This window comes from Delphinapterus leucas, chromosome 5 (assembly GCF_059928025.1).
Source record: "Delphinapterus leucas isolate spDelLeu-1000000601 "Yukka" chromosome 5, BTC_Dleu_Yukka2, whole genome shotgun sequence".
In the NCBI taxonomy this organism is placed as follows: Eukaryota; Metazoa; Chordata; class Mammalia; order Artiodactyla; family Monodontidae; genus Delphinapterus; species Delphinapterus leucas.
Genome location: NC_143133.1, coordinates 46,009,192 through 46,019,711, shown reverse-complemented (window position 1 = coordinate 46,019,711; position 10,520 = coordinate 46,009,192). Strand labels below are relative to the sequence as shown.

The window sequence follows — 10,520 nt, the reverse complement described above, 5'->3', positions numbered from 1 at the left end:
AGGGTCTTACCAGGTGACAGATTCAGATGGAAAACAATACAGGCACAAGTTTTTCTGTACAGTTTTTTATGGCCTAGAATTGGCTCTGAAATCAAACAAAAAAATTACATAAAAATTACTCAATCACAAGGTATAGTTGTTACACAGAAAAATAGTAAGGTATATTCTGCCATAGACTAGGCATGAGGGGGGATGAAATAGTTTGGGGGCAGTACCTTGAGGTGATTTAGATATATCTACCATTGAAAACTATTGCTTTGGGCCTTTCTTAATTTCTTCTGGCTCTTGTTTTTATGATCTTGTTTTCCCTACCTAAAAATTCATTCACCTTGACATTTCTACCCCCAGTGTGTTGAAGGATCTCCAAGTCCTATGAGTCGGGGGAAGAAAAGTAAACATTGATCTGTGGTTCGTTCCCAATACAGTGGGGAAGCAGTTAAGTAAGTATAAACAGGTAAACTTCCATGGTCGTTTAAACCCACCCCTCTCAAATGTTAATCTGTACAGCTGTCGATTATACCCTATCACACCTCCAGCTGAGGAACTGCAACACGTTTTTAACCATCCATATGGCAAACAGCATGGAAAACTGAAAAAGAATATGACAACTTAGGGTTCTAGCTTACTCCTAATGTTGTGCACATAATAAATTATAGCCTATCTACATGACCTTATTTTTCATATTTTCGTGGCCCATTCTTTCTATCACCGTGGGTGTGATTAGTATCCAGAGCTTCTGGTCATGTCAGTGGATACTCTGGATTCATTTGAAACCCATGACAAAACTATGGCTTTGTCTATCTGAGAGAGATAAGAACTAACCCTCATTTAAAGAAAATTGTAATTGATGTATTCAATGCCATTCTTCTGAGAAATCAGTTGTCTTTTTTTTTTTAGGTTTTAAAGCTTTTTATTTGCATATTTAAAAAATTGTACATTCCAGTAATTAAAATCATTTGAACAACAACAAAAAAAATGGCACTCTGATTAAACTGCATTTTACAGCCCGCAGGACACCTTGGACCAACTTGCTCTTTACTCTAGATTTCACTGTCGTCCCACCCAGCCTCCTCCTTCACCAACATGCAAGTTCTTTTCCTTCCCTGCCAGCCAGACAGGCGGATGGGAGGCAGGCGCGGGCTTCGTTGTCAGTAGTTCTCCATTCTTTGATGTGAAAAGGGGCAGCACAGTCATTTAAACTTGATCCGACCTCTTTGCATCTTACAAAGTTAAACAGCTGAAAGAAGTAAAATAAGAAGGCAATGCTCGTGGAATGTACAGTGCATATTGGTGGCGCACGCCTCATTACGACTCGCCTGCTTGCTTCTCCTGTTCAATCGTTTCTTGTGAAGGCAGTGGATTTTTCTCTTTCGTTTCTGTTTTCTTCAGTTTCGACTTACCGAATTTCTCAATCTCAGCCATATCGGGCTTGTCAGACATGGCTGCCCAGGAAGCGGAGCGAGTTACGAGCGAACGAGGTCCGACCTGCGCAATGGTCGCCGCCGAGTCCAGTTGTCTTAATTACATAGTACAGACTGGTCACTTCTGAGGAATTCGGTGAGGGCAGGAGACGTTCTGAATGTGTTGTTCTGGATGGGTTCAGAGTAAACATTTAGATTATTTATGCATCCTGGCTGGATGAACCCACCCTCCCCAGGTTTATGTTTCTCCGTGGGTGTTCCTTTTGACTCAGAGGTCACAGTGTATGAGGGAGAGTGAAAAAAGCAGCCTGGGTGTTTGGGGGCCATTTTGAAGTGAACAAGTCAGGGGTATGAAAATCTCTTCTCCATTTGAGAGATTTCTAAAATGTTCGATGCAATAATCTTTCTATTGTTTACCAAGTCCTCCCACTTTCCCTGTCATGCATTCTAGTGGTTGCTGCTACTGACACTGCTGACATCGGCAAAGTTTGCCATTGACATCCAACAGCTTCCCTTTAATTTCTATATTTTCTGTACATCAGAGCACTGCACTCTCATGATAATGCTAAGCATATTGTTTCATTATTTTTAGGCACTTCGTAGGGCTTACGATTTTTTTTAAAGCCAAAGCTATTTGTTACTGCTATCACGTCATCTTTTTCTTCCAAGTAAACCACAAATTCTTTTCACCAATGGCAAAATGAGCCCTTTCATAGATTTCTCTGGGTCTTTTATCTTAGTCTTCTTATAAACACAGAGATGAACCAAATGTCAAATTCTGAATCAGTATGCTATGGTCGGAAGAGCACCAAATTGGATTTGAATCCTAGCTTTGCTTTCCAATGACCTTGAGCATGTGAAAGTCAAGCAAGGAATTACATATAAAGAAATATCTGGTCATATAGAGATCTACCTCTAAATCTCTAAAATCTGTAATTCTATGATTATTTTAGAAGCATATGTAACATAATTTCTAAGACATTCTCCAAAGAAATCAACAATGTACTTGATATTTGTGTGTCAATATTTCAAAATCAAAATATCAATGTCCCCCTTTATCGAGGCAATGAAACTAGTCAGATCAGAATTTGAAAGCTTTATCCTTCATCCATCTGTTAAATAAAATTTCTGAGTAGCAGATCCCTCAATTTGAAAACAAGGGGATATTGTCTTTCCTCTATGATTTTTGTGAGAATTAAACAAGTTAATGTATGTGCAAATGCCTAGCATGAGATCTGACACATAGGGGTCAGAAAATAAATGATAGCAATTCTTACTATTATTGACACAAAGCTTTGCTCTTTTTGAAGCTCATTTATATACATTATTTCATGCTAACAGATTAAGCCCAATGCTGCCCAGAAATTTCATGTAAAAATATATCCCAGGGTCAGTGACATTATAAAAATTCCCATCCTGAAATGAAGAGACCGTCAACCGATTTTATCTTGTAACAATAAACTTCTTCAATCTATGTTTCATTCATTCAAATATCTCCTTGACCCAATACGCTTGTAGCAAGTCTGTCATATTTTATTTATGCAGTCATTAATATGGCAAATATTTATCAAGTAGCCACTATGTACCTGGATCTTATTTTATCAGATGCTAGTTTCTTATATTGAGAAAGGACCAGGCAAAAATTAAAACATTCCTATTGAATAGCAAGGTACATAGTGGTGAGCTTATTAAAAAAAAATGGGAAGGGGCTTAAGTAATTAATTTTTGAGATGAATTTATTAATGTTCATTAACTGTAATAATAGTACATTTCCACAGTGCAGTAAGGTTGACAAGGGTCTTTTTCTAAAACATGTCCTGGGCCCACCCATTTTGCTCAAACCTAATAAAATCACCAACATTCAAGCCATCTTTATTCCTAGCCAAGACTCTTAATAACAGACCCCTAACTGGTCCCTGTTCTCGCTCTTTGCATCCTAATAGCCATTTTCTACTAGTAGTTAAATTATTCTTTAAAGTGAAAATCAGATCAGTTTGCTTCCTGGTTCCAATGTCTTCCCCATATATCCTTCCAACACTGTATGGAAGAGCTGCTACCTGCCCTAGTCAACCATGCTCAAGCCACAGCAAACTTTGGCCATTGCTGGAGCAGGTGGATCTGACTCTTGCCTCAGGAACTTCACGCTTACTCTTTATTGTGTCTGAAAGATGTTTTCGTCTCATCTTCTTCTTTTTTTTCTTTTTTAATAAATTTATTTATTTATTTTTGGCTGCATTGGTCTTCGTTGCTGCATGAGGGCTTTCTCTAGTTGCAGCGAGCAGGGGCTACTCTTCATTGCGGTGCGCGGGCTTCTCACTGCGGTGGCTTCTCGTTGCAGAGCGCAGGCTCTAGGCTCACGGGCTTCAGCAGTTGCAGCTCACGGGATCAGTAGTCGTGGCTTGCAGGCTCTAGAGCGCAGGCTCAATAGTTGTGGCGCATGGGCTTAGCTCCTCCATGGTATGTGGGATCTTCCCGGACCAGGGCTCGAACCCGTGTCCCCAGCATTAGCAGGCGGATTCTTAACCACTGCACCACCAGGGAAGTCCCTCCTCTCATCTTGAGCCTGTTTCCTTTTCATTAATTGGATCTAACCCTTCCTGAGCACTCATTCAGAAACTGCACTCTCTCTCTAGTATAGCTATCACACTATAGTGTCACTGTTTTTGTTTTCCCCAGCTCTTTATCATTACTTACGGAAATGTTGTCTATTTGTGTATTCATGTAGAATCTAAATTTTCCACCAGAATATAAGCTCATAAAAGAAGAGATCATGCTTTCTCATTGACATAGCCCTGTTACACAAGGAAACCAGCCACAGCGAGGCTATATTACTTAAGCAAGTAAAGAGTATTATAAGTAGTATCTAGGATGACTATCAGCTTTTGTGTTTTATTACAATTCATGGCTGGAGAATTTGCGCATATAAAAAACTCTGCCCCGGGCTTCCCTGGTGACGCAGTGGTTGAGAGTCCACCTGCTGATGCAGGGCACACGGGTTCGTGCCCTGGTCCGGGAAGATCCCACATGCCGTGGAGCGGCTGGGGCCCATGAGCCATGGCCGCTGAGCCTGCGCATCCGGAGCCTGTGCTTTGCAATGGGAGAAACTCTGCCCCTTGTCTCAAAAAGTCTGAATCTAGGTCTTAAAACAAGATATTATTTCATCAATAGTAATAATCTAGGAGTTATTCTGCAAGACAACAATAATACTGTTATGTAATAAGACTGAATATGATTGTGTGCCAAAATAATCAGAAACAGTAAGTGCTCTGATTTTGCATAGATAGTTTAAACAAACATGTTACAAGAAGAGTTGTGGTTTTTTCTTCCTTTTTACCGTAAATACTATCTGTTATTCTTTGAGCTCATGTTGCTTGACTCTGTGATTACTTGATTTTTTCTGTTTATTTAACTAAATGTCATACCCAGGCTTTCCTAAAGTTGCTATATTTCATGTATTTATTTTTTTAATTAAAGTTATTTCAAATCAACTCTCTCTTGACCATTTTAAAAAATGTTCTAAAACCTCTTGAAATAAATGGAGATACAACACTAGGGTTTCAAAATCTGCACTGTGGTCAGGGGAGCAGGGCATCTAAGTGGCTATCTATCTGGGAAAATCTTCACTTTTAGGGAAACTCAAGGAAAATAGTTTAGATGGCCTGTTATCATATTTTTTCATAGGATTGCAATTTATAATTAAAAAATATTGTGAAGATTCAATTAATCCTAAAATTTATTTAAAACTTTTTCATAAATTCTATCTACAACTCCTTTCCTTCTTCCATCTCCTCTATGCAAACAAAACCATCAAATCACCCTCTAATGGGCTCAGCCCCTGTTTTAAAAATATGTTGAGAGGGCTTACATCCTCAGGAAGACGATCCGAATGAAAAAATCCAGACAGCTCTCTTCCTGATATATATCTAATCTACAGCTAGATCTAGATAGATAGATAGATACCTTCTTACAGTAATTGTTCTTCTTGTGGACCTCTAGGCTGTCTTTCACCATTCCTGGTTCCATTTGAGCCTACAAATTTTACCTCCCCCAAAAATGTTACCCTTGTTTAGCAAGATAAAGAATGTAATATATCATATAGAAGGTGCCAATTACTGCTGTTTCCAAAGTGATATACAATGTAGGGAATTTTTTTTCCCTGTAAAAGAACAAATAGTAAATATTTTAGGTTTTACAGGCCATTATCTGTCTCACCTACTCAGCTTTGGCATTGTAATGTGAAAGCAGCCATAGATAATACACAAAAAAATGGGTTTAGCTGTATTCCACATACTCCATAATGAAATTATTTCAAATATGTCTCATGAATTTCACAGCATCTAGATATAGAAAAACAACTTGTCTTGAAAATAGAATGATGACACTGGAAGAAATTTAGACCTTATCAGATAGTTTTATCTCTATGAACTCCCTATATTTGTCATTTACTGACAGAATAGAGAATAAAACTAAAGACAATTAATTTGAATAAAATAACTTGTAAGTATGTTTTAGTAGAGGCTTCTAAAATTTTGAACCTAAATAAATATATATCCAAAAACATCTATCAAATATATACACTCATTCCCATACCCCCTTCCCCTCTGGCAATCACCTGTTTGCTCTCTGTATCTGTGAGTCTGTTTCTGTTTTGTTAAGTTTGTTCATTTATTTTGTGTCTTAGATTTCACATTTAAGTGAAATCATACAGTATTTGTCTTTGTCTAACTGATTTCACTTAGCATAATACCCTTTATGTTCATTCATGCTGTTGCAAATGACAAGACTTCATTCTTTTTAGTGGCTAATTGTGTGTATATTATATACCCAATATTCTAGTCAGTCTTTTCCATTAATTATTTTATTTAATCGTTACAACTACCTTCTGTGGAAGATGCTATTGTCTCATATTTCATGTCCAGAGTGACAGAGCTAGTAAGTTTTCAGTCATATGACTCCACAACTAATCGATTGCAGCCTAGGAATAAGACACATATAAGGTTGTACTCAGTGTCAAATCAAATTGCATAAATATTTTTGTAACTAAAAAAGGCAGGAAGAGAATATTGGATGTGATCATTCAGACCAAAATTTAAGTTAAATTAGCATAAAATCAATGGAAGAATAAAATGGAAGAAAATATTTTAAAGAGAGAAAACAGCAATTAGTGAATTAGAAAATTGAATATAAGTTTTTAAATGCCTAGTGCTAAATTTTTAGATTAAAGAAAGAAAATAGTTACAGTTCTAGTAATTCTGGGGAAACCAAGAAGAAAAAACACAAATTTAGTAAAAATGGATATGACTCCTGGAACTAATAAGCGATTCTAGCAAAGTGGCAGGATACAAGGTTAATATTCAAAACACAATCACATTTTTACATATCAGCCATAAACAAGTAGAATTTTAAACTTAAACCACAATACCATCTATTTTAGCACCTCAAAACATGAAATGCTCAAGTGCAAATCAAACAGAATATGTATAAGATCTATATAAGGAAAACTACAAAAATATGACAAATAGAATCAAAGAAGAACTAAATAAATGGAGAGCTGTTATGTATGAATGAATAGAAATACTCAATATTGTGAAAATGTCAGTTCTTCTCAAACTGTTGTATAGATTCAATGCAATTTCAATCACAATACCAACCAGTTACTCTGTGAATATCAATAAACTGATTCTAAAGTTTACACGGAGAGACAAAAGATCTACAACAGACAACACGATATTATAGGAGAACAACCTGACTTCAACACTTATTATAAAACTACACTAACCAAAACACTGTATACTAGTGAAAGAATAAACAAATAGATAAATATAACAGAGTAGAGTGCCTAGAGATAGACAGACTTGTATAAATATAGTCAACTGCTCTTTGACAAAGAAGCAAAGGCAATAGAATGCAGAAAAGATAGCCCTTTCAACAAATGGTGCTGGAACAACTGGACATCCACCAGTAAACAAACTAATCTAGACACAAACCTTCCCCCCACACAAAAAATTAACTCAAAATAGATCATAGGCCTAAAGGTAAAGTGCAAAAATATAAAACTCCTAGAAGATAACATAGGAGCAAATCTAGATATTTGGGGGTATTGCAATGCTCTTTACAAGATCAAAGACACAGTCAATGAAAGAAATAATTGATAAGTTGGACCTTATTAAGATGAAAAATTTCTGCTCTATGAAGGACTCTCAAAAGATTGAGACAAGTCACAGACTGGGAGAAAATATTTGCAAATACGTCGTATATCTGATAAAAGACTGTTATCCAAGATATACAAAGAACTCTTAAAATCAACAATAAGAAAATGAAAAACCTAACTAAAAACTGGGCAAAAGACCTGAACAGATACCTCACCAGAGAAGGTACAGAGATGGCAAATAAGCCTATGAAAATATGTTCAACATCATATGTCTTTAGGGAATTGATAGTAATTAATTAAAAATTAAAACAACAATGAGATATCACTACAAACCTACTAGAGGTGGCCAAAATTCATAACATTAACAATCCAAATGCTGAGGAGGATGTGGAACTCTCATACATTGCTGGTGGGAATGCAAAGTGGTACAGCAACTTTAGAAGACAGTCTGGCAGTTTCTTACAAGATTAAACATACTCTTACCATATGATCCAGCAATCATACTCCTTGACATTCTTACCCAAAGGAGTTGAAAACTTATGTCCATACAAAAATCTCCACAGGAATGTTTATAGCAGCTTTATTCATAATTGCCAGAATTTGGAAACAATTAAGATGTCCTTCAGTAAGTGAGTGGATAAACTGTGATATGTCCAGACAATGGAATATTATTTAGTACTAAAAAGAACTGAGCTATCAAGGCATGAAAAGACATAAAGGAAACTTAAATGCATTTTACTAAGCGAAAGAAACCAATCTGAAAAGCCTGCATACTGTATGACTCCAACTGTATGACATTCTAGGAAGAGCAAAACTCTTTACTCTCAGTAAAAAATTCAGTGGTTGCAGGAGCTAGAGGAGAGATAAAAAAATGAATAGAAGAATTTTTAGGGTATCAAATTATTCTGTGGGATACTATAATGGTGAATACATGTCATTAGTCATTTGTCAGAACCCGTAAAATGCATAACACCAAGAATGAGCCCTAATATAAACTACAGGCTTTGGATGATAATAACGTGTCAGTGTAGGTTCTTCAGTTGTAACAAATGCACCACTCTAGTGAGGGATGTTGATATGCATGTGTGGGGTCAGGGAGTATGTGGGAACTCTATAGTTTCTCCTCAATTTTGCTATGAATCTAAAAGTACTTTAAAAATAGAGTATTTATGGGGCTTCCCTGGTGGCGCAGTGGTTGAGAGTCCGCCTGCTGATGCAGGGCACACGGGTTCGTGCCTTGGTCCGGGAAGATCCCACATGCCGCGGAGCGGCTGGGCCCATGAGCCATGGCCTCCGGAGCCTGTGCTCCGCAACGGGAGAGGCCACAACAGTGAGAGGCCCACGTACGGCAAAAAAAAAAAAAAGAGTATTTATGAGTTAAAAAAAGAATATGACCGATATGGAAAATATTATAATTTTATATATTTATAAAATCCATTATTTCTAAGGTATATGTAACAAAATTTATCCAGGAAGAAAAAATAGAAGAACTTAATGGAAAAATACATGATGGTAATTTGAATAAATTATTAAAGAATTATTTGATATTAATATTAAAAACTCAAGAGAGGTCCACAAGATTTTTTCTCAGTTTTTTCAAACCTTAAAGAACAGCCAGTTCCTATATGGTAGTTACCATGTAAAAAAAAGGAATAAAGTCACACCAAAATAATAAAAGTGTACATCGACAGAGGGTAGCTTATAAGAAATTATTTTCTTCTTTCTAAAAGTTTAGTGTTTTATTAAATGTATATGCAATTAATGCACATAATTACAAATTTATGTAAAGAAATTTTTTGAAATTAAAATGTATAAATAGAAACATTTAATTTATAGTCTATGGCCTAAAGATAAAAAATCAAATTTAAAAATAGGGCATAAATTTCTGTTACAAAGAAAGTTTAATGAGAATTTGATATTAGCCTAAAAGGAAGTAGAGAATTAAAACAAGTATCCAAACAATATACTCAGAAGGCTAATGAACATGTGATGAAAATATTCATGTAAAATCATGTACATTATCAGTAACATCCACTTTTTTCATGGATAGATTGCGATCTGTGAGGGCATGTATCCCTCAGAACTGTATCTCCAATAAATATATAACCATAGAGATTTCAATATTTGGTGTAATATATTCTCCTTATTATTTTTCTCATTATTTTCATAGCTATTGTCCTATGTTTATTTTCAAAAAAATCTAATTGTGTTTTGAGATTGCACTGAGATTTGAGATGAATTTTGTGTGAATTTAAATGTTTACTACATTGAATCTTCCAGTACAAAAGTATTCAATTACTTAAAACTTCATTTATGTTCCTCAATAGAATTTTTAAAAATTTATCTTTATATAAATCATGCATATCTCTTAAGCCTATTCCTAGGCAGTTTATCTTTTTATTATAATTGTATGTGGAAACTGTCCTCCTATTGTGATTCTTATCTGGTTATTATTTTTATAGATAAAATATATTAATGTTTTATATATGAATTATTGAACTATCTAAATAAATTTCCTTCATTTTATAATATTTTCTGTATTTCTGTTCATTTGTCATGTTTTTACAGTGTATAGAAATACAAAATATATTAATTTTGCCTCTTCCTTTGACATATTTATACCAGTATCGTTTAAAAAAATTATATTAAGGGGGAAATATTTATACCACAAAATACAGAACAAGAGCCCGTAAAATAGAAGTTATAAATCATAAGGCACTAACTGTAAGTGGTATAAACAGTTTTGAAATTAAAATGAGTATTACCACAACTTGAAAGGTCATTATGTTAAGAAAACGTAATTTTCCATAAGAAATACTCAAAGCTACGTAATTGCAAACGTATTTTACTGCTGCAAAACAACAGTGAAATGCGGTATTAAAATCTGTAAATTTCACTAGTTTTGATGCTGGCCATAGTCAGCAATATGTTTCCCTACTTATATATGC

At 35.4% G+C, this 10,520-nt stretch overlaps 1 protein-coding gene across 1 annotated transcript; it reads right to left on the bottom strand.

Annotated features, from left to right (window-relative positions):
- Positions 1-1,209: 1,209 nt before the first annotated feature.
- LOC111171560 (thymosin beta-4-like) lies at positions 1,210-1,455 on the bottom strand. The gene has a single exon (XM_089911707.1). It carries the CDS (start codon positions 1,438-1,440, stop codon positions 1,306-1,308), a length of 135 nt encoding a protein of 44 aa, XP_089767833.1. The 5' UTR covers positions 1,441-1,455; the 3' UTR covers positions 1,210-1,305.
- Positions 1,456-10,520: the final 9,065 nt, after the last annotated feature.